General features: G+C 42.7%; 1 protein-coding gene across 1 annotated transcript in view; it reads left to right on the top strand.

The window, feature by feature from the left end:
• Nucleotides 1–26,257, top strand: part of HDAC9 (histone deacetylase 9) — a 590,965-nt gene extending 564,708 nt beyond the window's left edge. Inside the window, exon 12 of the mRNA XM_075558328.1 lies at nt 23,514–26,257. Within this exon, the coding sequence (XP_075414443.1) occupies nt 23,514–23,828 (315 nt within the window). The 3' untranslated portion in view covers nt 23,829–26,257. The remainder of the gene's footprint in view (nt 1–23,513) is intronic.
• Nucleotides 26,258–26,714: the final 457 nt, after the last annotated feature.

Genomic DNA, 26,714 nt, shown 5'->3' with positions numbered 1-26,714 from the left:
TGCATTCCTGTGACTGGATATCAGCCAACATGTTAAAAAAATATCTACATAAATCGCAAGATGATATCTTATATATGTCAAGGTACAGTCTAGATATCCATATTTATTAGATATTTATTACTACGATACTTAGGCATTTTGACATGTGGGCTATTTTATCATAATAAAAATATATCTAAGACAAGACCAGTAAAGGGAGGCTCAGCAGATGTCCTCTGTTGCCCTTAGTAAAACAGGTAGACACGTCGTGTTCTGACAGCCTAGGCAGGGCTATAACTTTGCTACAAATGTTGCATCAGAGAAAGTGGGGAACTTTCAGAAGTTGTTGGAGAGAAAGTTGACCCTTTATTTGAGTAATATCTGTTGAATTGTTTCTTGGCATCATTTTCTTACATAAAGGCTACATGTTCTCCATACCATGATTCATACCATTCCCTGCCTCCTACCATTTATCCACAGCAACACAGAGAGGCATTCTTTCATGCCTGAGGTCACCTCCTGACAGAGCATGCAGATCCACATGAGTGTGTGTGTGTGTGTGTGTGTGTGTGTGTGTGTGTGTGTGTGTGAATGTACGTTTCACCTTATAACATATAGCTGAAGTCAGTTCTGATACAGGATCCCAAAACTATTTTTTGGTACTGTTGATCAAAGTGTATCTTTTCCTAAGGAGCTTAATTTGAAGAACAATTATGTATACACATATATTCAAAAAGGGCTACAGGTCTTTTCTTTCTTTTAAAATAATATCCTGCTCAGATTTTTGTGCGTGTGAAAGTGTACATAGCAAGTTAGGTTTCCACTTAACAATTTAGACACAGGTTTGCCAATGGCATTAGTTAGATTTATGATAGCATGTTGCCTTTCTCTTTGTGCTGTTTGTCCCCTTTCCGGTACTCTAGCCTCCCTCCCACTTTATCTTTATAACTTTTGCCTGGTGGCATAGGACTTACTCCGGACCATGATCTGTGAGTTTTGTAGTTTGAAACCACCAGCTGCTCCAAGGGAGAGAGACAGTGCTTTCTACTCCTGTCAACGTTACAGTCTCAGAAACTCACAGGGGCAGCTCTGCCCGCCCTGCAGGACTGCTGCGAGTCAGCATCGACTCTATACCAGTGTGCTGTCTGTCTGTTTGTTTGGGCCCTCATACTGATTTTTTTTAAGGTAAGGCACTGATCCTTACTGATGGATGCTATTCTTTATATGGGGTGTCGCTCTGTTATTTCCCTAAAAGGCGACCCCAGGGGATAGGCTCCGGTCTCAGTTCATAGAGTCTTCCAGGGCAGGAGTCGTGCACGTCCTTTGTTCTCCGCTGGTCCACTGTCTGCTGGTTTGTTAAGTCGGCTGGTTTTTAATGAGAACTTGAGTTATTCTCCTTACTCTTGTTCCCATTTTATCCTGGAACAATGGACATGTTTTCATGTCACACTGAGATGATCTACCTTAATTTTAGTCCTTGTAAGGCTCTCCATGGCTGACTCGTTGGCAGACTGAAATGTTTGGTAGAACTGACGGAGGACTATGTACACCATTAGTTGCTCTTTGTCTTGCCTCTATTTACCCCACTGCTTCTCTGTCTTCCCTAGTTGGCTTCCTCTATGATCCTTTAAAGAACAGAAGTCCCTTAGCCATAGAGGTCTACCAAGAGAGCAGCGGGTACCGTACCTCTATTCCTCAACATTTAAAAACAAACAACCCAGATATCTAAAAAGTTCATTTTGAAGTGCTTAGCTATATGGATCCAGGTGACAGCCATTGGCAGGGCTGGGCTTCAGCCTGCATCACACGGCCCAGGGCCTGCCCGTAACTACTCATGCTTCTTGCGGTGTTATTTTTAACAAAAGCTGAAAGGTCTCTCTATTTTTACTTTTACCGAGGAGTAGAAAATACACAACTGAAATCCTAGGAAAGAAGCAAATAAAGATGAGGAAGAGGCTCATAGTGGCTTGGGTTTAGCATACTGGAAGTGGGGCCTTTCCCCAGCTCGACTTCCCAACTTCTCACGCTTGCTCTTCATTCATTTACTCACTCTGTGCATGGACCTGATAGCGGGGCATTCAGTTATCTTGTTGGATTACAAGCTTCCCAAAGTAGTACAGAGTCCATTACAACCAGGCCCCTTTCTCTCGTGTTGACATATTGCCGTTTTTAGATCGAAAAAGCATCTTCTCACTGGAATTCTTCGCGAGCGTGAAGCTGGAAGCCTCCTGACTTCAAGTTCAGCTGAATTGCAAATGTTGGCATCTCCTCTATGGGTGGCTGGAAAGTGCCTTGTTTTAAGTTTTGAAAAATGAATGAGTAGAAACCTGAACTGGCCTTTCATTTAGGAAAGTAGGCATTACTGTTGTCAGGTTTAATTTCTTTCCATCCCTCTGACAGCTTGTTTCCAGGCAGAGTCTTTTAATCACCAATTTAGAATTGCATTTTGCCCATTAGATGGATACTATGTCAAAATTTTTAGCAAGCATTGGAAGGCAGTCTTAATTGTGTAACAGTAAAAGGTTTCCTAGATTATTTATCTATCTATAAAGGTTTATAAAAGAAACTTTAACTTTACCCTTAAATAGATGCTATTTCGACATGATTAGCCCAATGTAAACAGATTCTTGTAGGTATGTAGTGGGCTTCAAAAAAACCCACTTATGCTATGATACCAGTTTATAATCACAAAGAATCCATATAGAATCATTTCACCATATAATTACAAGTTGATGGCTTATAATATACAGAAAGTGACTTGATGCTTTATTATTAGATGTGATGAAATGCTGTGTTTGGGAAAGAAAGTAAATGACCATTTCAGTGTATTAATATGCAACATCCACAAACATTCCGGGTTCTGCTTTCATAACTGGAAGACCAAGGGCAAGGAGCCCGCCTTTTCCTTTTCACTCTGCACTCGTCAGCGACGCCATTCTTGAATGAGAAAAACAATAGCTGGACATGACTGTGAACAAAACAATAGGAGACAGGAAACTCTCTGGGGAGTTACACCATGTGAGTAGTTTAAATGATACTGCTTCCAGGCCATTCAAAGGGAGAGAGAAGCAAAATAATTTGGTTGTTTCCCAACCTTGACAAATACTTTCAGTTGACAGAATGAAATAATTAAGCCTTGCTAAGGAATTTTTAATATAGCGAAGTGATTTGTAGACGTGAAAACCGCCAGCGTGTAACAGACTCTCTGTTACAGATCTGGGGGGCTTGTTAAGTTCCTCACGTTCTTGCTCTTTTCCCTGTGTCTTTCTGCTCTTTCTCTAAACACTCATGCAATTGGAGGGATTACAGTGACCTTGAAATGTCATCTGATCTAGAATACTCTGCTTCCTTTAGGCAGAATTGCATCCAGGGCTCTAGCCCCATGGCCTAAATATACTGCCACCCTCTTGTTATTCACATAATTATATCAACTAGCAATAAAAACTCACTTGAAAAACAACAAAGGTTTCCAGGGATGGAGTCATGGTGACGGCGCCCCAAGATGCATTCAGGAACCACCGCTATGTTGCGCATTGGAGACGAGAAAATGAAAGCAGGGTCTCCTCCTCGATTGCTCAGAGCCACCAACAGCTCACGATAAGCAGATGATCCTGTAGCCTATCCAAATAGCAAACTGTGGGCGGGTTGATGGCCTTCACAGCGGCAGCTGGTGTGGCCCTACAAAAGTCTTTCTTTGTCTTTGTGTGCAACTCGGTCCAAGTGTTCAACTGTCTAACAATTCTGTGGATCATAGAATCCTATGTTGCTGTTATTTCCCATTGAGTCTATTGCAATTTATGGCAACTGACGGTATGCAGAGTAAAACTGTACCGTGGAGTGTTCGAGGCTGTGATATTTTAGAAGGTTACCAGACCTGCCCACTAAAGATATTCAAATTGCCAAACTTTGGGCTGGTGGGAGAGCGCTTGACTGTGCGCACCACTCTCCACTCACTGCTGTGACCCGACTCTGACTCGTAGCTCTCCTATAGGACAGAGTAGACCCCGAGACAAGCAAACCTTCCCGGAACAGAAAGCCTCCTCGGGCCCCCTCGGCACAGCTGGTAGTTCAAACACTGACTTAGAGTTAACAGCCCATTGGGTCACCTACCTATGTCAACAGGGTTGCTTAGGGACTCCCAGAAGGCCCCTTTTGTGTGTGTGTGTGTGTGTGTGTGTGTGTGTGTGTGTGAACAAGTCCACTACTATCAAGTGGATTCTGATTCTTAGCAATCCTACAGGACAGAGTGGAATTGCTTCTTTGGGTTTCTGAGAGTTTATTCCAGGAGTTTATTCCAGAAGCATATTACACCCCCCCCACCCCCGTCCTCCTGCTGCCACGTCCATTTTAACATACAGAGACCTTATTGGGGTGGGGGGTGTCTCGGGCTGTAAATCTTGACAGGGGCAGTCTCCTTTCTCTGGTGGAGTGGCTGGTGGGTTCAAGCCACTGAATTGGCAGTTAAACAGCCCAATGCTTACCAGCTGGTGCCGCCAGAACCCTATTCCTAGAAGCATTAGAATAATTATAATTAAAATGGACCCCACTGCCATCAACAGGACTCTGACTCAGAGCAGTCCTATGGAACATAACAGGACTGCCCACGGGGGTGCCTGAGACGGTCAAGCCTTACGAGAGCAGAAGCCTTCTATTTCTCCCACACGGCAACTGGTGGGTTCAAACTACTGAATTTGAGGGGAGCAGACAAAGGAGGAAGCCAATACGCAACCAGGATAATTTGAATGATAGTGCTTTATAAACGTGGCAAGCACTACTGAACCCTAATTCAATATTGATATTCTTCTATAGCCTTGTGCTTTTATTCTTACGCTATTAATAAAAATAGTTGTCTGGAAGTACTACAATATTTCCAGAACATATATACCCCCGCTTGTGTAAATACTGCATTAATTGCTTTATTGTAAACCTAACCACTGAACATACTAATGCTTCCATGTGTCTTTGTAGATTAGCATGAAGATCTTATCATCCGTTTAGAAGCATGTTAGTGATTTAGTTTTTCATTAATGTATAATGCATATGTGTTACGTATTTCCCCTTTTCTCTGTAGTCAACTAGTTTTTGGAAAATGCATGTCGCTGTTTTCTTTCTTTCTTTTTGTAACCACAGTCCAGATCTAGAACAGTCCCGTCCCTCGCCCAGAATCCCGGTGCTACCTCATTAGAGTACATTTTCACTCCTACTCCCACTCCTGGCAGAGTGCTTACACTTTTGACCAAGTAGGAAACATAAAACAAATCACAAGCTTTGGAGATGGTGTGCTTCACGAGCACCCGGTCATCAGCCCCAAATGACCCGAAAAATAGAATGCTCAAACAAGAAGGAATCTACAGGGTAGAGGTCACAAGGTCACAGTGTGTAGGTTGGATCCGTCCAATAAGACTTAGTGTCTTCAGCAGCATCTGAATAAATGATACTTCAAAAAATAGTATATTGCTAATAAAAAAATGTGGGTTTCTAGCATTCTCTGAAAGATTGAAAAGCCTGGCCCCCATACACCTAGTTTCAACATGACAGTGAGCATCTTAGATGGACTCAGGTCCCCTGTTTACATGGAGTGTGCTCTGCTCACCAGTGAGGAAAATGATGAACGGATCAACAAGGAAAACACAGCAAGAGCAGAATGATTGACCATCACTCACTTTGAGCTATTATCTACTTTGAAACCCATTCCCAAGCTAAGCGTGGTTGGCCTTAGAAATAAGGATGCCCTTCCCCACAGTGTTGCTATTCTCCTAAGGAAAGTCTTGGGAAGAACGTGTCCTGTCAACTGAAGATGTGAAAGACACTCTTCGGAAAAATGCCGCTGTCTGGTGGAAAGGGAGGGAAAATACCCGGTGTTGTCCCAGAAGGACAAGTGGCTTCCGGAAAAGCCCCGAGAGTTTCCGTTACACTTTTGTTGCTGAGCAATTTATGTTCTACAATGTCAGTCTTTCTGCTTCCACTTTTTTCCCACCTAAAATTCAGTTTTTTCTATCAGTTAGAGCCACCATTTAAAAATAAAAATAAACGATGTCTTCGTCATGTTACCGTGTTGCTAGTTGCCTCCCAGTCCTCTTAGACTCCTGTAGCTCTGGGTCTAGCAGCAGGAAGTAAGCATGGCCCGGTCCTGTGCCATCTCCCTGATTTTTTGATAAGTTTGGTCCCATTATCAAGGTTCTTATTCATTTCATAGTCTTGCTAAAAACTCCCCAATCACACCTTCTTCCCTCCCCCCCAGGACAGAATCCAAACACCTCTATGTGGCCCCCTAGGCCATCACGATTGGGCTCTTTCCTCCTCACCAACTCCATCTCAGTCTCCCTTCTTTCATTTCTGAGCTCTGGCCACTTTGGCCCCCTTACCATTCTTGGAGTGTCTCCTTCTACCCCTTACCAGTCTTGGAATAATCTCCTTCTACCCTTACCAGTCTTGGAGTAATCTCCTTCTACCCTTACCAGTCTTGGAGTAGTCTCCTTCTACTGCCAGGCATTGGCCACCCTCAATTCTGCATGAAATACACAGCTCCCAGATCTTCTCCTGACTCCTTCCGGAATGGGGTCCTCTCCAGTTTAGACCTCACTTCATCAGCGCGGCTTCCCTGCCCAACCAAACTAGAGTAGGTGCAAACACCCACTTCTGTTGCCTGTGCACTGTTGTGCAGGTGTTAGATGTCCGTCTCCCCCAAAGAGAGCTGGGGGCTTGCCCACCGGACCTTTCTCTACCCAGGGACGGGGTGTCAGTGAGTGCAGTAAGAAAGAAGGTCTTTCAAGTTTTGCCTTTTGGCTTATCTGAAAAATGATCCAATACTTATGAAATCTTTCTTCTCTTAGTTCATTTTGCTTCTCCCGACTCTCTGCCAGTCATCCCAGAAAGGAAAAGGCAGGCGATGTTTTCACCCGAGGCTGCTCTCCTCTAAGCGGCCTGAACACCCTCCAAACACCGCACATGGTTGTTGGGAACAGCTGGTACTTGCCTTAATCTACTTTTGAACTGAGACAAAATTGTATCATTCTCGGGACGTGAAAGGGTGGCTTTATACTTTTTAAAAACAGGATTTTTTTCACTTATATGAAAGAAATATTATGCGTTTCATGTTGTATTTTTGTTAGCAATTGTTCAAGTAAAATCAGTCTTAAAACTTGAGGCAAATTAAGAAAATGATGAGTTGAAATAAAGTTTACATAGTATAATATCACATGCTAACACCTTTACTTACTGGTTTGTTAACAGTGCCACAAACAGAGCTGTTTATAAGAAATTCAGACAATCCTTAGATATTAACAAGGGCCTATTTGTCATCAATCTTCCAGATCTGAGCACGAAGAATTTCCATAAGGCAAACTGAAACTCTAGAATGTAAAGATACTGTACCGAACATTGCTCATTCATTCCTTTATGAACCTGGATCACACCTAGCAGCGCTGACCTTTCAGTACAATGTGATGAATGTTCCCTGTTTTACTAACAGTCTATCCAATGCTCCACCTGGAATGAAAAACACCACCCTCGCGAACTTCCTTTCGTTTTAGCTGAGGCAGAGAACGATGGGAATCAAATGCTTCAGTTGGAGTAGTTAAAGGTTAGAAGTTTGGACAAATGAGCAGGCTCTCTTGCTCACAACTTAGCTGCACTGGTGTGTTTCTAGGCTACATGACAAATGCAGGCGGCTGTAACCTGCGTACGGCCTTCTTCAAGTTCAGCACAATCCCTGTACAGTAGCATAAAAAACAAAGGGACACACTGACAGATGAATCCGAACGTAGATAAAAGGAGAGAAAGCTGTGCCGTCTTTCGCATCTCAGCTGGGTCCCCCTGCCGAGTAACTCACCTGGTGTCAGACAAATGGCACCTGGTGAGTTCTGCAGATGGGGCTTCAGCAGCGATTCACACGGGCTCGCACGTTTTATCTGTCACACAGATGTTCCATCTTGTGTTTTTGAGCCAGCAAGGCAACAGCTCGACTTTGCTGGAGGATCACCTCCAGATGTCCAGGCAAAGAGAGACCGTGCTACCCCACTGAGAGTGAGCAGCCATCCTCCCCACATCTGGGGCCTCTCGGGGACAGCACACATTAGAGAAGGGTATTATCCGATACCATCTTTTTAGGGTCGTGTTTGTAGTCCTACAACCCAGAGAGAACAACCTGGCCAGGACAGCATTCCTCTCTGAGTCAGCAGCCAGAAATTTACAGATAGCACCAAATCGCGTTTTTGCTTCTTTTTTTTTAATGTCATATATTTTAAACAAGTCCAACCTGACAGTCAGGATTTCTCTATAGATTTCGTTTCTTTGTAGATTTTCCTCTCACTGGTGTTAATTGATCATTTTTCCTCTCTGGCAAATTTGGCTGTTTAAAATTAAATAGCATCAGTCAGTATCCATATTAAGAAGTGCACTTTAAATCTCTCTATGCATTGATAGTCTGCTATACCAGCCCCAGGGGGACCTATTCATCTCTTTGATATTTTGTGAAACAGCATAGAGTTCATTTTATTTCAGAGAGGGTAAAATGTGGATACTAATATTTGCTTCATCATCCTGGAGGAAAATGTGTCAAAAAATTGCTAAACTGTTACCCTGGAGTCAGTCAGTTCTGACTCATGATGACAGAAATGGGTTCCGTCTGGAACTGTATCCCATAGGGGGATTTTCCACAAGTAGATCGTCAGGTTTCTCTTCGGAGGCACTGCTCTATAAATTCTAAAGTCCAACATAGTGGCCAGCAGCCTAGATAATGGACTGCTGCCATCAGGTGATGCTGAATCAGTTCGGTCTCATAGCCAGCCTGTGTTCAACAGAAGGAAATTATTCCTGGACTGAAACCATTCTTACAATTGTTATTTGAACCCAGGGGTCAGCCCCTATGTCAATCCACGTCATTGGGGGCAGTGCTCTGTTCCACTGACCCCCTACTTTACGGCCGCCATGTGTTTGTCGAGATGCTGAGCTGTGGAGGCATGCTTCTTGCGGTGATGCTGGAAGCGCTGTCAGACACCAGCAGGCTCACCCGAGATGAAAAGTTTTCAGTGGAGCTTCCAAACTAAGAACTGACTTGGGAGGAGTAGTGACCAGGATGACCTGGAACATTGGTTCTCAATCTGTGGGTCGCGACCCCTTTGGGGGTTGAAGGACCCTTTCACAGGGATCGCTCTATTCATAATAGTAGCAAAATGACAGTGATGAAGTAGCAACAAAAATATGTTTATAGTTGGAGGGGGGCACCACAACATGAGGAACTTCATGAACAGGTCGCAGCATCAGGAAGGTTGAGAACCACTGACCTGGAGGAAATAAAGTTTGGGGACTTTTATTTGCTGATGAGGCTCAATTCAAAATAAGAAGAAATACTGCAAACGTCTGTTAATAATAGGAACATTGAAGGAGATGGAGTATGAAACTAAAAATCAAGCTCACTGCCATTGGGTTGATGCCAATTCATGGTGACCATTTAGGACAGGGGACAATTGATGTTGTCAGTTTCTCTTTATGTGGGTAAAAAGCCTTGGCTTTCTCCCATAATTGGTTGATAATTTCTAACTGCTGACCTTGCACTTAGCAGCTCAGTCCACATGAGTCTAGAAAAATTGGGACTCATCAAAAAATGAAATACATGAAGATCAAGATCCAAGGCAGTAATAAACTGAACATAACCATTCCAAAGAAAGGTGACCCAACCGCAGGTGCAGACTATAGAACAACATAATCAAATACCACATGCAAGTAAAAGTTTGCTGAAGATGATTCAACAATAGTTGCAGCAATACTTCAACAGAGAGCTGCCAAATATTCTTGTCAGATTCTGAGTAGGACTTGGAATAATAGATATCATTGCTGAAGTCAGATGGATCCTGGCTGAAAGCCGAGAATAACAGAAAAAAAGTTACTTGTGTTTTATTGCCTATGCAAAGGCATTTGACTGTGTGAATCATCATAAACTATGGATCAGGGCGAGAAACCTTGGAATGCCGGAAGACTTCATTGTGTTCATGGGAAATTGGTACATGAGCCAGGAGGCAGTGACACGATCCCAACAAGGGAATGCTAACTGCATGGATTAAATTAAGAAAGGTGTGCATTAGCTTGTATCCTCTCAGCCTACTGACTCCATCTGGAGACTGAACAAAGAGTAAAGAGAAGCTAGGTTCTATGAGGAAGAACAGGGCCCTGGAGTGCAGGAAGGCTGATTAACAACCCAAGATATGCAAACGGCACAGCCTTGCTCACTGAAAGAGAAGAGATCTTGAAGCCCTTGCTGGAGAAGAGCAAGGAACGGCAGTTTTCAGTCAGCACGGATGGCCACTCAATTTAAGGAAAACTAAAGTCCTCACAACTGGGCCAATCAATAGCCTCATGTCTACTGAGAAGATACTCAACTCCGGAACTGTATCGGGTTTGAATCCACCCGCAACACTCATGGAAGCATCAGTTAAGAAATCAAAAGACACATTGCATTGTGTAAATCTTTAAAGGGTTGAAAAGCAAGGATTTCACTTTGAGGTCTAAGGTGCACTGACCAAAGCCTTGGTATATTCGATTGCCTCAGATGCACGTGAACATAGGACATTGAAGAAAAAAACGACCAAAGAAGAATTAATGCATTTGAATTATAGTGCTCGTGAAGAACATTAAAAGTACTGCATGTTGACATTAAAGGAAAACAAAACAAACCCCCCAAAGAATCTCTCTTAAAGGAAGCAGAGCCAGTATGCACCTTAGAAGCAAGGAAGGCAAGACTCATGCCTGGGAAAGGCACCGTGCTTGGTGACATGGAGGGTCTGTGTAAAAGAGGACGACCGTCCAAGAGATGCACTGACACAGTCGCTCAGCAATGGGCCCAACAATGTCAGTTGTTAGGATGGCCCAGCCCCGGGCTGTGCTTCATTCTGTTGTGCCTTTGTCTCATTTCTTTCATTCTGTCGTCAGGAGTCAGAACTCACAACTCTCAAGTGAACCCTCACTACAGCTTCCACTTTGACGACCATGCTGTCTCTCTGGAGTCGTTTCCTCCTGATAACGCGCCCGCTTCACCATCCTCAGGGCTAGGGAGCTTGCTGGCAGTACATCTTCCAACACAGACTGTCCCTTCTTCTGGCCGTCCAGGATCCAGCTAATATTCTGTGTCAGCACCAAGATTCAAAGGCATCACTTCTTGTTCAGTCTTCCTTATGCAGTGACCAGCCTTTGCACGCACGTGCCATGACTTAAAGTACCATGGGTGGCGGCAGGCATACCTGATTCTGAAAAATTAAGCATCTGTTTCTTAATATTTTAAATAGATCTACTGCCGCACGTTCGCCCAATGCAGTACATCACTTGACACATTGATGACTTCTTCTATGGATGTTGATTGTGAAGACGAGTAACATAAAATTCATGATAATTCTAATATGCACTTTCTTTAATGTGATCCTGCTTAGTAGTACGATTGTGAGTCCTTTCACTGCCCCCACCCCCAGGTGGATGAACAACAGACACATGGGTGAAGGGAGATAGTGGGGGGCGTAAAATATAAATATAATTTATAAATTATCAAGGGTTCATGAGGGTGGGAGAATGGGGAAGGGAGGGGAAAAAACAGGCTGATACCAAGGGCTCAAATAGAAAAAAACATGTTCAAGGGAAGTCCCTCTGGGACATGGGGGTACCGTGAATAGTGTGACCCTTTGCTGGGCATGCCTACACAGTAGGGGAGGCTGGGCCACTCTAAGGTTTCCCCCATGGGCTCCAATAAATTTATCCCTTTTGCTTTTAAAAAAAGGGAAAATTTTTTTGGAAATGATAATGGCAACATATGTACAAATGTGTTTGATACAATTGATGTATGGATTGTTATATGAGTTGTAAGAGTCCCCAATAAAATTATTTATTAAAATATAAAAATAAAATAAAATAAACAGAAAGGCAATTCAAGATAAAATCAATCTAATAAGCCACAAAATTAATGTAAAAGTTCAAAAAAATTCTGAGTACATTTATTTCTTTATGTTAAGGTATAATCCATATTGAAAGCTGTTGTATTTGATTTTCAATTGTGTTTCAAATCTTCTTCACCTTCATCCTTCAATATTGTGTCAACTGCATATTGCAGGGGTTTTAATATGTTTTCTCCAATCCTTATCGCCTGTTTATCATGTAGTCCAGCTCCTCAGATTATATGCTCAGCATACAGACTACATATGTACAGTGGAAGGATACAACCTTGACACCACTTTTCCTGATTTTGAACCCTTGTTCTGTTCAAATAACTGACTGTGGGTCTATGTCCAGTTTCTGCATGAGCACAAGGAAGTATTCTGAAATTCTTAGTTTTAGCAATGTGATACATAATTTCTTATGATCTACAAAGTTAGATAGCTCCATATAGTCCATAAAGCACATGTAAACATCTTTCTGCTACTGCCTGCTTTCAGGCAAGAGCCATCTGATGTCACAAATGATTACCCTCATTCTGTGTCTTCTTCTGAATCTGCCTTGAACTTCTGGCAGTTTCCTTTCCATGAATTGCTGCAGCCAATTAAAAATTATCTTTAATCATCATTTTAAAGGATGATACTATGCATTAAGTTTCTGTATGATTTGGTACAGCAATGTGTTACTTAAAGATGTTGGTAAGGGAAACAAGCAATAATAGCAAGCCCATGCCCTCTTGAAATGCATATAATAGAAAGAGAAACCATTATTATTGGAAACAAATAAAGCAACAGAATGTCACAGAGTGATCAGAACTCTAAAGAAGATGTGTGAGGGGGTAACCCCCAAGTGGACTTTTTTCAAAGCGATGTCTTTAATTTTTTTTTACAAAACAAGCTTATCGCCTTCAAAGTATTCTCCATTACACTGAATACATTTGTCAAATCTGTGATCCCATTCTTGGAAACATTATTCAAACTCATGCGTTTGGATGGCCGACAGCACCTCCCTCGTTTTTTTTTTCTTTACATCTTCTATATTGTCAAATGGCTGTACTTTTGTGTCCCTCTTCATTTGAGGAGACAAAAAGAAGTCACATGGATGAAGGTCAGGCACACTGAGATGGCTGTGTGAGCAGGTGCATTCTGGTGGTGGCAAAACTGGTCCCCCGTCTACCACAAATCAGGCCTTTTTGGTTGCACATTGTTATGTAATCTTTTCAGAACCTCTACATAGAAAGCTTGATTAACAGGCTGACCTGGTGGAATGAACTACAAATGCACTACGAGTTAGCATTTTTGTGCGTCTGGGAAGTTTACAGATGTCTAGAATGTGGTTTATCATCAAGCAACATTTCGCCTATCTTATATACTCGTGTGTAAGCTGAGTTTTTCAGCACATTTTTAATGCAGCTTTTGTGGTAAAATTAGGTGCCTCAGCTGATATTCGGGTCAGCTTATACTTGAGTATGTATAGTATTTTGAAATGAGAAAACCATTCATACACTTGAGTTTTCCCATAGTACTGTCCTTGTAAGCTGTGTTCAACATCACAACAGTCTCTGTGGACTTTTCCTGAGCAGGAAACAAAACTTCATAGCCACAAGCTGATCTCTTAAATCGGCCATCACACACACACACACACAAAATGTTTGAGCGAAACTGCTTTTATGAAAAAAATTCACTGTGACCAGAGAGAACCTTCCCAGGCAACACCACTGGGTGCACTAACTCAGAGTGAGTTGCTGTGTGCTCACCTAGCGGGGAAAATGAACAGTACAAAAACTCTGCTCAGCCCACTGCAATTCTGGATGGTTTGAGTTTTGTCTTTGGTTTAGGATGGTGGTGGTGTATCTCATATTAAACGGACAAGGGAAATCAGACTGATATGGAGACAATCAGTCATGAAAAGATTTGAAGGAGTAAAGAGAACACAGTGATGAGAACAAGCTTGGCTTGTTATTGTGGCAGCTGGGACTGGAGTGTATGAGAGAGAGAGAGAGAGAGAGAGAGAGAGAGAGAGAGAGAGAGAGAGAGAGAGAGAGAGAGAGAGAGAGAGAGAGAGAGAGATCAGAGAAGCAGATGGAGTCAGTTCATAGAAATCCTGCAGAAGCTTGTGAAGGATTTGGTCCTCATGTTTAGCATAATGAAAAAGGCATTGGACAATTGAAAGAAAAAATGGATGTTAAGTTTCTAGCTAGAGTTTTATGTAGCTACAAAACTATGTAAAGCAAACACTTGATTTCTGCAATTGGATAATGCTGTTCACTAAGATGAAAATCACTAGGTGAGCTATATAGTAGGAGGGAGGGTAATAAAGGTTATATTTGAGCTGCTTACCATTTCAAAATGCCTATGACAAATTCCATATCCAAACAGAGAAGTTAAGTCAGCCAAAGATGTAATTCTGAAGCTCAGTGGAAACATAGGAATTGTTTATGATGATTCAATTGTCATCAGAATCTAGATGCGTTGAGAGGAGAATGTAGATCAGAATAAAGGTCTCTAGGGTCCTGCTCTTTTAAAAAAAATAAAAACCTAATATTCTGATTGTAAAGACTTGATTCCCTTGGTGACTTGACCCTATCTTTTTAAAATAAGCGTTTAAAGGACATTAGTAGAAATGTGAAGACTACACAATTTTATGTCTATATGATTTTTAACACATAAATTGCTCTTTGGCATTGAGAAAGTTTACTTTTACTCACCTTTATGGAATTTTGTTGTTGGGCTTAGATGATTTTTACCATTTGGCCTTGTTTTGTCAGTGATCAAAGCAGTATTCTTTCTGATCGTTTCCCCAAAGACATTATTTGGAACCAATGGGACTGGTTTTGTCTTGTACGCTGAAAAGTGTTACATATAAGTTCATCTGTGTGTCTGTCAGTGAACTTGTAACTGATGATCAAATTTGATCTACATACTAGATAATGTGATCTGGGCCACTTCAATGACCTCAGAAATGCAAGACAGGTCAGAGTTCCTAAGATGTTCTGTGAAAAGTAGCATATAGTGCATTCAGTGAACACTTGGGGTTTTTGTCAATATTGTAGATTTTCTTTGACTTACTTTCAATCTATAGGACAATTCATTCCATTATATGAAGACCCCAACATCCCCTTGGCCTTTAGGCTGCATCACCTGAGTGCTATCAATCTCTTCATTCCAAAGTTGCTGTGCTTTGGGCTTTGCTGTTTCCCTTTCGGAAATCCTTCTCCCCTGCAAAGATGTCATTATTAGTGACCTTCAGGAGAGAAGTTGGTCCAGTAGTGGAGAGCAAAGATCTCCATTCTAAAGGGAACCGAAAAGAGGAAGTGAGGATAAAGCAGAACTTACTGTGAATGGAAGCAGTGTGAGATGGGTGTGGGAGGTCAAGGGAGGTTTTATTAGTGAATGATAGAGTTGAAAGGGTGCTAATGACTCCTCTGGCAGAGAGGGGGTGAGCATACAGGTAAAACTGCAAAGAGGACTTGGCAAAGGAATCCACAGAATCCAGGAACACAGCCCTTTCTTCATTGTAACAGGAGAGAGAGACTGCGCAGTACATTTGGTGGGGATGGGAGGTTGGATCCTGATGGTTTCTGGTTTTTCTGAGTGACGCCGAAGGAAAATCTTGGTAGAAGGTGAAAAGGAAGCAGAGCTATTGCAAGTTTGAAGGAGGAGGTGGTGGTGTGACATATTAGGGGGCTTTAAAAAAGATGTGGGCAATCTCATTATCTTTCCATTGAATGTTTCCATGAATTTTTTGAAGCCCGCTCATACTCAATGCGAGAGTGAAAGTGAAGTAGCTGGAAGATGGGGGATTCTAGGCCGTAGTGATGGGTATCTTAAGGGACATCAGCAGGAATTTAAAGAGAAATCCTCAATGAATGGGATTGTTGATGGTTCCTATATTCACCAAGAGTAGAAGTTTTCCCTGGCTACAAACAGCAGGGAGGTTGAAAGTGTACATTGGTGATTGTGTAAGAACCACACACATAGCCTAGACCTGCAAGGGGGGGGGAGGTAGTGAAACCGAGGGGCAGCAGGCAGTGAGACTATGGTAGACTGAATGGACCAGCGAGCCCACGAGAATGGAGGAACACTTGAGGTCAGAATACTTTGAGGAACGAGCAACAAGAACGGAATGGCATCCGAAACTGGGATTTGGGGAGTGCAGAGTGTTGATAAAGTCTGTGTCTCAAGTTTGTTCATAGTGGTGGGGCTGAGGGAGAGTGAAGAGGAGATCTTGGGGTGTTGGAAGCCAACGCACTGAGGATAGAGAAGGCTGAGCACAAGGAAGAGAGAGCTCGGACTGAAAAGTCTTTTTACTTAGCAGGTAGTGTCTGGGGTGGTTGCTTGGTTACTGGATATTCCCTGCAGTGCCTGCTCCCCAGAAGCTGCTGATGGTGCAGGGTCACCGTCCAGCAAGCAGGGACTCCGGATTGAATTTCCTGGACTCTGGCCATGTGCCCTCTGGCTGACCTGCCATGAAGGGCCCTTAGCTCCTGTCCTCTAGCCATACATCCCATGAAGTTTTAAAAATTATTTTCATTTTATTTTTTCTGTTGTCCCCACAGAGGCTGTATGAGCAGGGGGGTTTTTTTGGATTTTTTTCTTTGAGTTTTTGTTTTGTTTCTTTAATACCTGTCTATGGTGTTTGCTTGACTTACAAGTATCCTTGTTCCACCGGCTCTGATGAATAAGACTCGGTGACATTTTTTCCAAGCTAAATTCTAGTAGTGTGAAGAAAGTTTCCACAGCTAGGGGAGCATCCATTCAGAAGACAAATGGTCAGCCATTGTCCTCCAGATAGTGTCTCTGGGGGGCCTTTGCAGCCTCTCTCCCCTGGCTAATCCATCCTCTCAAATAAATCTCTTTCCCACAAGATCTTCTTGCCTGCTCTTTTACTTAATCGGAAAGTGAGTGATAGCGGTAGGGGTGGCAGGACTGACAGACTAATAGCTTCTCTTTCTCTCTCTCCTCCTCTCCCTCTCAGTCCCTCCCCCTCTCTCCCCGCCCCTCCGTTCCCCCTCTCTTTTCCTTTGCTCCCTCTCTCCCCTGCTCTCTGTAGGATGTGCAGCTGGTTGTCACCTAATGGCCCTGTCCCTGGGGTTCAGCCAACAGATGACATTTCAGTTAAAACCCGGTGTGTTTTCTCTGATGTCGGTGCCTTCAGAATATATTCTCTCAGAGCCAATTAAAATGGACAATACAATTATATTAATAAGCAGTCGGGACTGACTCCTTTCTCTAGAATCTCAGCTATGTGCGAAGCATTACCCATCCACTGCAGAAGGGTCTGCTTGGCATTCAGAATTGGAAGGAAAATACCTGCATTTTAATTTTCTAAAAATTCTTTAAAGGCATGTCAACCTGATGAGACGACCGCTCTCCTGCTGCCTACCCAGAAAAATAGAAGTTAGATCGTAGGCACAATGAAATCAATTTTTAAACTTCTTTCTCCATTTTGATTCGTACATATTCTCTTCTTGCTGGGTGTCTTACAATTGTTGTATTCTAGTCCCTGGTGACAGACAATGTGTCAATCCATCGGCTGGAGGGTTTCTTCTTTGTCGCTTCTCCTCGACTTTATCCACCCTGATATCCTTCTCCAGGACCTAGTCCCTCCTGACCACTTACCCAGGTATGTGGGATGAGGTCTCGCTGTCTTCTCTTCGAATTAGCATTCTGGCTGTACGCCCTCTCTTAGTCAAGGTTCACTATAACTCCACTGTATCTGCCTCAGGTTTGACGATATTTAAATCGTGCTATGTGTCTTATTTCTCTAGATTCTTACCCTCCGCTCAATGTATGACAAACCACAACTCCCTGTCCACCATCATCCTCCAGAATTCTCTCCCTGGCTCCCTGTGCTCAAATTCCAGCAGCCTCCATGCAGTGCCTCAGAGGCACAGAGGCTCTGGCCATACCCAGGGCATCCACTCACTGCGCCCTTGAACCCCAAGTGCGCTCTGCCTTTGTTGCCGACCCCGCGCCACTCTTCACATACGTGGGTTGTGGCGCCTTCTCAGAAGTGCCCTTGGAGTCTGTAAAGGCGGACACCTCCATTGTACCTTCCCTCTGTTGTAGCCACGCTCAGAGCAGTGTTTAGATCAGAAGGGCAAGGAATCTGGAGCCCCCCCCCAATGAGGCTATTTTAATTTATTTTTTCTATGAAACCCTCCATGTTTGCCTCCTCCCCCCACAGCGGTCGGGTCCCTGGCCCTGGCCCCTTCGTCGTCGTGGTGTGCTCGCTCGCATGCTCTGCATCCAGGGCAGACCCTGGGCGGAGACGGTCGCTGCAGAGCGCAGAGTGGCGCCCCTGCGTCTCTGCCTCCGGGCACTGCACCACAAGAAGCCTTCCTAGCCATCCTAGCGCGGCACGTGCTCCTAAGCCACCTGCATTTTCAAACACTGGTCACACGTCTTAGTCACGTAGCGCCGCCACAATAGAAACACTGCAAGTGGACACTTGAACAAGCCGCTGACTTTGATTTCTTACCGTTTAGGAGGCTCGGGGTCCGCTGCAGGGGCTGACTTCAAGGGAAGCCTGTCTTTCTCCGTCGGTCCTGGCAGAGGGTCCTTGACGCCTCAGCTTCCACCCTGGTTGAAGTTCCCGTGGCTTGTCATTGGGTTAGGTTTCTGGAGTGGTCAGAGCTCGGTTCTTGGCTTCCCACGATGAAAGAATTCATGCCGAAGCCCGTTTTGTGATCCACGTGGGTTTTATAAAGGACACGACAAGTGTCAGGTTTTACAGACAGCCTCAAGTGGGTTCGTCACTGGGCCCAACAACCACGTGCAGACCTTTGGGTGGGGGGATCTGGGAGGCCAGAAGCCCAAGAACCCTAGAGGCTGAGAGCATGTGGGCCCAGAGCAGCCATATGTGCCCCAGTGGGGGAGGGAGACCCTCCCCATCTACCTGCCTCTGACCAGGAGCAGGGTAGGAGAGCGTCCCAGAGTGTGCTCCCTGCCCTAGTCTAGCCTCCCACTGGCCGGGGAAGGCGTGGTTGATGGTATTGGTTGACCCCATTGGCTGAGTTAGGCCCATCTGGGTGATGTCATGAGCCTAGGCCTAGTTTGGCCTGCCAAGGTGTGCCTTCTGCATGGCTGGGGGCTGGAGTATGCGCATGCTCAGTTTGGGATCTTCATAGGTGTCTGGGGTTCTAATGGTTGCCCGCTTTCTTTCCAACCTCCTCTATCGTGGCTTTTACAGACATGGAAGAGACAATCCCCTGTCCCTAAGCTAGCTACCTAACAATTTCTCTTCTCCCAGCTCTGCTTACTAGCTTGCATGTAATATCTTTATCTCATAGTGGAGATTGACCACGGTATGCCCTTTGCTAATCCCACGCAATTCACAGAACACAGGAGATTGAAACCACAGGCGTAGTGGTTAGGTTTTATAGCACCTATTTTTGGTGACATCATTCAATCCATTAAAATCTGCCCATTTGTCCTCCAAAACCCATGCGCTTGCTCGCCCATAATACCATCTAAAAGTTGTAAATAGGCTCCCAAGTCCAAAATCTTATCTCCGAATCACCAATGACAAATAATGGGTGAGCGGCTGGGCATATTTTGTTTCATGGCAAGTTCCTTTTCATTTGCAAACCTTTGAGTTAAAAGTGAGCAAGATATCTGATTCCAAAGTACAGTAATCGAACAGGCACATGATAGATATTCCCACTACAAATGGGTCAGGTTGGAGGGAGAGAAAGGATAATGGACAAGTCCCAAACCCAGCAGAACAATGTGCATGAACTCTCTACGTTTGCCAATGATGCTCTGTTCTTGAAGACCATCTGGATCATGACCTTGCCCTCTAGAGTGCGAGTGTGGACCTTATGCCCTTCTGGATTCTGGGAGGCAGCCTCTTGGCTCTGGGCTTACTCAAGCTCCGCTTTCCAGGCCTTCTGGGATGCCAACCCTGCTCTCTAGAGTTTAGGCTGGCCCATTCATTCTCTTAGTGACCCCTCCCCTTAGTCCTGCCAGACCTTGTTCTTTTTCCCCAGGGACATGGCATCTTCATCCCCTCAACCAGCTTTGGGCAGTGACCCCATCCCTCTGGCAGCCCTTACCAGCACCCCCACAGTCAGCAATCCAGTTGGTGAAGATACAGCTCTTTGAAACCTAGGAGGTTCTGGCCTCCCCTGGGCGATGGAGACGGCCTGCGTTTCTTACTCGGTCCACCAGGGCCATGGATCTCCAAGCCGCCTAGGGAAGATGCCCCTGTTCTTCTCCTTCCTCTCCTGTCCTTTCCTCTTGGGGAGGCAAGGGCCCTAACTCCTTTGGCCTCTTTCTGGCCTGTGCAATTCCAAGAGGCAAGCAGAGTTTCTTCTTTCTGTTCTCTTCCCGCCCCTGTCACCTACACCGATGGGTGTTATGGTTTGATTGTCGGTCAGAAAAGACTGTGTCATCACATCCTTGGTGAGCCTGTAGGATATGCGTCTTAGTTTGCGCAGCAGGTTTTTTGTTTTGTTTTGTTGGTTTGGGATCTTTTAAGTTCTAGTTTCATTTTACAAAGTTCATTGTAAGTCCAGTTTTACTTTCCTGTCACATTTTACCACGAGAAGCAAGGAAAGGCCGTTAAGAAACCTCATCGTGACATATCCAGGTTCATCACTTAATAGGGCTGCCTTCCACCAAGCATTCAACCATCGTTCAGCCAAGTGGCTGCCACAGTGTAGAAAGCTCCAGTCATCCCCCACTGTCTCATTTCATGTTCGTCGCTTTCTTTCCAAGCCTGACAGAAAGCACAGAGAGTATGCGCATTTCTAGGGAGGCTCTGTTGCCGGATTTCATGGGTTCTCAGAGATTATAGAGACTCTATAGTGCACCTCAACCTCCTCCTGAGCCCTCACTGAAATTGTCTTTGATGGCCACAATTCGGCTGAAAGATTTTTCCAGGCAATCTAGGCTTTTACTTTTAGGCACTTTAAAAGTCTTCCTGCCTACGTTCAATTACCCAATTTCAAAACCACTTCCACATTTTAGGTTAGACCAGCACCCCGTTCCTCTAATGAATTCTGTCTTGATTATCCATTGCCGCTCTGATGGAAATACCCCAAACTAGGGCCTCTAACACAGAGAAACCGTGTCAGAGCAGCTGCCAAGGCTGGATTCAGCGGCAGCTCCAGGGGAAGGCTCTCTCTCCAAGAAGGGCCTTGTCTCTGCACTTCCTGCTTCTCCCCAGTCTTTACCGGCTGGCCTGATATCTCTTCCTCCTCTTTGCTGACGCAGCGCCTTTCATCTCTTATAGCTCAAAAACACCCCCTCATTCTATTTCACGAACATGACAAAGACAACCCATTCCCAAATGAGAGTCTGTCCCAAGGCCGGGGGTGGTGGGGTTTAGCGTGGACGCACTTCAATCTGTATCCCAGAATAATAAGTGCTTTTGCATGTTTAATGATGTTCTTGAAGACTGGGCTGTAATCGCTACTGGGCAGAGCTATGCTATTTCTCCAAATGTGTATCCTCTGTCTTGAGCAAAGTTGCCCTCAACAAGTAGCTGTTGCTAAAAGGAGTGGAGACTGCTAGTAATTCCACCTGCGGTGGACGTGAAGAATTTCAGTAACTTGGCCAGCATAGGCATTTGATTTTGTTTCAAGTGGATCATCCATGAACCTTAAGAGGGTAAGGTGCCCACCTTCACGGTTTGCCTGCCAAGCTGTCAAACCTGTAAGCGTGGCTTCACGTTTAAAAGTCTAGTTAGGGGTGCGTGGGAGGCAAATTTGAAGTTTACATTTAAAAACCTGTATTCGTTTTAGTGGTGGTGTTCTAAGCGGATGGGGCTTGTTAGGATAATTGGCATGCTGCTGACATGGGCACTGACTCAGCAGAAACCTCGTAGCTGCTCTGGAAAGCACAGTCCAAGGACTGCAGACGATGATCAGTCAATAGGATCATTGTCAAGTTAAACAAAGAGCCAATGTGAGTTGAAACCATCCCAGGACTCTCTCCCATGGTGTTTTGCCGCTTTTTACTTTAAATTATATATATTATAAATTATCTTTTAAACACATGTAAGAGCTGATTTATATATTTCTGATGATTTAGTTTAATTTCATTTATAAAATAAATTTTTTAATAATTTTCAAGATATAGTGCCTTGTTTCCTTATTGCTGAATTTCCACGTGTGTGTATCCATAAAACATTGTGCTGTTCGCTGTCACTGAGTCAGCACTGACACAGTGATCTCATGTACACTAGTTCCTATTCTGTGTCCTAGCCCTTTGTACAGTTCAGCACTTCAACACCATAATTCTTGTTTTTTTACAAATATGTGTAAAAAATGTTTTATCATTCAACTATATAGGTTCAAGGAATCCTATAGACAAACACTGCTTGTTTGAGGATAAGTCCCCACAAATTACTATCAGAGTTTTAGTTCATACACACAGGGGGTTATTTTTTGTTATTTAAGTGTTTAAGCATGTCTCTGTGTTCATTGGAAGGCTGCAGACAAATTCTCTCAATGATGCACTTGTCTTCGTCTCCTTTGGGTGTCTTCAAAAAAAAAAAAAGATCCAATCAAAACCGTGATTTGCCAAGGATCTAAGCTAGTTAGAGTCAAGGCAGAAAGCAAAGAAGTCAACTCAGAAAGTTATGGTGATTGTATTTTGAGATTCCAAAGGATAATCTTGATAGATTTTTCTCCAAGGACCCAGGATGCTCACAGGGCCTATTATGAGAAGTTTTAAGAAAATTGAAAACTGTGTGGGTGAGATAGAGGGCCAGGAATGTTGACCATGGATTTATTTCCCATCTTGACAATGCACCTGCTCATTCCTCTAGGGCATAACAGATTATTCTAGGAGAATTTCAATGGACAAATTTACTCCATAGACCCCAAAACCCTGATTGTGCCTGATAACATTCTTTTTGTTCCCCCAAAATCATAGAACATTTAAAGAGACACAAGTGACCTCCTTTAAGGATGCCAAACCTTCCATTTTTATATGTAATCCAGAGAGCAGAGTCCATTGAGAGTCACAGTGAAGAAAACACTGCCTTCAGAAATGTGTGGAGCTAGATAGAGGCTATATCCAGAATTTATAGCTACACATCTTTATCGTTTTGTTTAACAAACATTTCTGTAGTTTTATAGAAATACTTTTTGACTTACCCTCAAGTAAGTGTGTCTGATTTTTTGTTTTCTTTCTTTCTTTTTTAAAATATTGTTTAACATTTATTGAAAAATGGGATTGAGGAAGTTTTTCATTATCCTTTTTCCTCTTTAGAGAAAAGTTATATTCCCAGGCTAATTTGGATTAAATCAACTCAGTAAGACCAGCTCTTGTAAAAGTGTCATGGTTTCTCTGAGGGAAGGTGGGGGGTGGGAGGGAGACACCGTTATTTATTGTTTCCCATTTTCTTAGTGTGTTCAGAAATAATCCGTTTAAAGTCAGACCATCTTAAAAAGCTCTACCTTTGCCAGCATAACGGACATCATGAGATTGCTTTATGTACTTAGCAAGACTGAGGAAGTTTGTTGCTCTCAATATCGTTCCGCAATTGAAGATCACAGTTTAGAATTCAGTAAACACTGAAGTAGAGTCACTAGACGTCAAACTGTTTTGCTTCTCTGTTATCACCAAGGGCAACTGAATTTTGAACCCCACAAAACTCTCTTCTAGCTGCTTTCGAAATCTATTGAACAACTGAAGCAACCAGGCAGTCACCTGGAGGAAGCAGAGGAAGAGCTTCAAGGGGACCAGGCGATGCAGGAAGACAGAGCGCCCTCTAGTGGCAACGGCGCTAGGAGCGACAGCATTGCTTGTGTGGATGACACACTGGGACAAGTTGGGGCTGTGAAGGTCAAGGAGGAGCCAGTGGACAGTGACGAAGATGCTCAGATCCAGGAAATGGAATCTGGGGAGCAGGCTGCTTTTATGCAACAGGTAATAGGCAAAGATTTGGCTCCAGGATTTGTAATTAAAGTCATTATCTGAACATGAAGTGAATCGTAAGTTTTAGTAAGTGGATACTATGTCCTATCCGTTTATAGCTCTGGATGATTTGTTTTTAGTGTTTAAGGATTCTAAGACAGATATGTGACAAATATGTCTCTCAATATGAAGATCTCTATACAGACATCAAAGTTGCATTGAACCTCTGTTGTTGGATAGCAACAAGTCAATTTGGACGCAGCACGACCCTATGTGACAGACGAGACCTGCTCACAGGGTTTCCTCGGCTGTAATCTTTATGGGAGCAGGTCACTAAGTCTTTTCTCCCGCAGAGCTCTGAGTGCGTTTGAACTGCAGACCTTTCGGTTGGCAGTCGAGCGCTTAGCCATTGCGCCACCAGGGCTTCGTAAGGAGACCACTGGTAAGGAAATACCTGCTACACTAGGTGTGCTACGTAAGTGTCCAAGTCATTCGTAGGCTTTATCTTCGTCCCGAAGCCTGCCACACCGATTACTTCTGAGGAGAACAAACTCAAAGGTTGTTTTCATTTATCTGTTGAGATCATTGACTGGTGGATAGAATTTCCCAGTCTGATCAATGAAGCATTCTATTAGTTTTGATTTTGGGGGGACAGGTCAAATGCAGTTTTCATAGCCCTGTACATAATGTATCATACTACAGTCTTGAACACTGTTGAAGCTAGTCTGCCCTCCCTTCCTCTCTCTCGTTTTGTTAAGTAGACATGTGCTGGTGGCCTTGCCAGTAGTCAGGTCTAGGTTTGTGTGTAGCTTGCAACTGAGACTCTTAGGAATAGAGGCGGTTTAAAAATACAGAGACTCAAATTGCAGCACTGTTTTAAAGATTACATTAAGTTTCACTTTGCTCTGCTCATTTTGTTTTATCGTTGTGTTTTTGGATGACATTGTCGATCGATAAAGATCAAATGGAGCAGATGCAAATATTGGCGAGGTGTAATACGCAGCACTGTGGTCCAATCAGATACTATATTTTATCTGCAAGTGCGGAAAACACAGCAACAATATGGTTATTATCTGAGATGATTTTTTTTAAAAAAAGCACTTTTAAAAGAAGGTGTATCACATTTTATGAGTCCTATCGCTAGTACAATTTCACAACACAGCATGTAACCGACTATTTTGGCAGATTAAAAAAAATGGGGAGTTAGGTTTAATAAAAGAATCTCCTTGTACATAACGCACCTTCATAAGGACTATGTCTTTTGATGCCGTTAAATCCAAACCACTTTAAAGGCAACAGAAGACGATGTTTGTTTAAGTCAGTTCTTTGTCAGGTTCCTGCTGCTCTCCTACAGAAAAGTGATTCTGTGAGGCTGAACAGGAAATGCCTTGTGGAAACAGGAAGTCCAAGTGATTCATGTACTGAGGAATGTAGGGGAAAAAACTCTGAGCATAGTGTTTTACTCTTTCTGTTTTTAAAGGGCACTCTATGAATTGATTTATTGTCTAAGAAAATAACAGCACAAGTAGGGAAATTGTTAAGGAAGCTTTTCACTGGAACATTTCCTTCATTTTCCTTTTGATATGTTTACCTTGGTTTATAGGTTTACTTTTGTTAAGCTAGTTAAAGATTCATTGTATTCAGCCCCCTTTAATAGAGATAAGCCAAATTGACCTAGAACCTTTGTGAGTTTTTTTCTATTAAGATATATATATATATTTCTAAATCTGAGGTATTTTAAGGTGTAGTATCCTGTTTGAGAGGAGATATAGTGGTTTTTGCCAAATGTAGTCATGATTCAACTGTCTGTTACTGGCAAATGTTGTTTACATTTTTCTGTGACATTTTAAAATATTTCTTAAAAATGTGACTGCTAAAGATACATTATCCTTTTTTAAATAGTCTCCATGCAAATTAAAGTAACATAACTAGAAGTTATAAATTTTAAAACTTTTCCATATAATGAAAGTCCTTCTGATAAATTGACAAATAGATCTAATAAGCAACACACTCTATCACCAATATATTTTGGTTAGTATATACCTTCTTATTAAAATGACACTTTTGTCTGTTGTTTTGCATTAAAAACATGGCATACCTAAGATAAAATTGTATATTTTTCCATTTCCCAAATACTCATTTTCCTTCAAAATCTTATTTCAATTTCATAAAAAAAGGGATAGTGCATCTTTTAAAATACATTTTATTTGGGGAGGAACATGTGGCTGAGCAGACTTTTGTATAATATCTCTTCCAAGATATGTAATCACAAACAGAAAAAAACTATTTTTTATAATATCATTTGAAAGAGCTTCATCAGTACAGTTGGTGGACTTGAATTGTTTGATTTGATAAGTTTTTGAATTTAATCAAGAAACTACCTGGAACCAGTGCAAAGGAAAGCTGGGCTCAGATAATCTTAGATCTAAATGATAAGTGTCTCTGACTTTTAAAAAAAATCTACTGTATTTATTATGATTTACACCCTTGAAGGCGAGCTCTTGTTTCGTGTTGTAAATATATTGTCTGTATGTTTCTCTTTTTGCCTTCTGTTATAAGTCTCTTCCTTTCTCAAATAAAGTTTTTTTTAAAAGATCCCTTTTCAGACATTTGGCTTTGTGTAAACTTGATATATTTAACTGAAGTTGAAACTTGTCCATTAGGTCTCATACACCAAAATATATTGCCATTCTTTGTTGAAACAAAATAAAAATAAAGATATTTTGAGCAGTTCCTTTTAATACCACTAATAATAAATTTATCAATAGTTATTTTAAACTGTTCACACCAGACACCATTAAATCTCAAACACATGTAAAATTTGCTGCATTTTCATTTTCCCAGAGTGGCCTTTTTTAGGAAATGCTATCATTTTTGGTATTTAAATTAAAATATCAGTTTCTCAACATACAATTTTATATAAACATATGTCAGTTATGAACTCTCTCT

This window comes from Tenrec ecaudatus, chromosome 9, assembly GCF_050624435.1.
Source record: "Tenrec ecaudatus isolate mTenEca1 chromosome 9, mTenEca1.hap1, whole genome shotgun sequence".
NCBI classification, from domain to species: Eukaryota; Metazoa; Chordata; class Mammalia; order Afrosoricida; family Tenrecidae; genus Tenrec; species Tenrec ecaudatus.
This window is presented reverse-complemented; position numbering and strand designations above follow the sequence as displayed.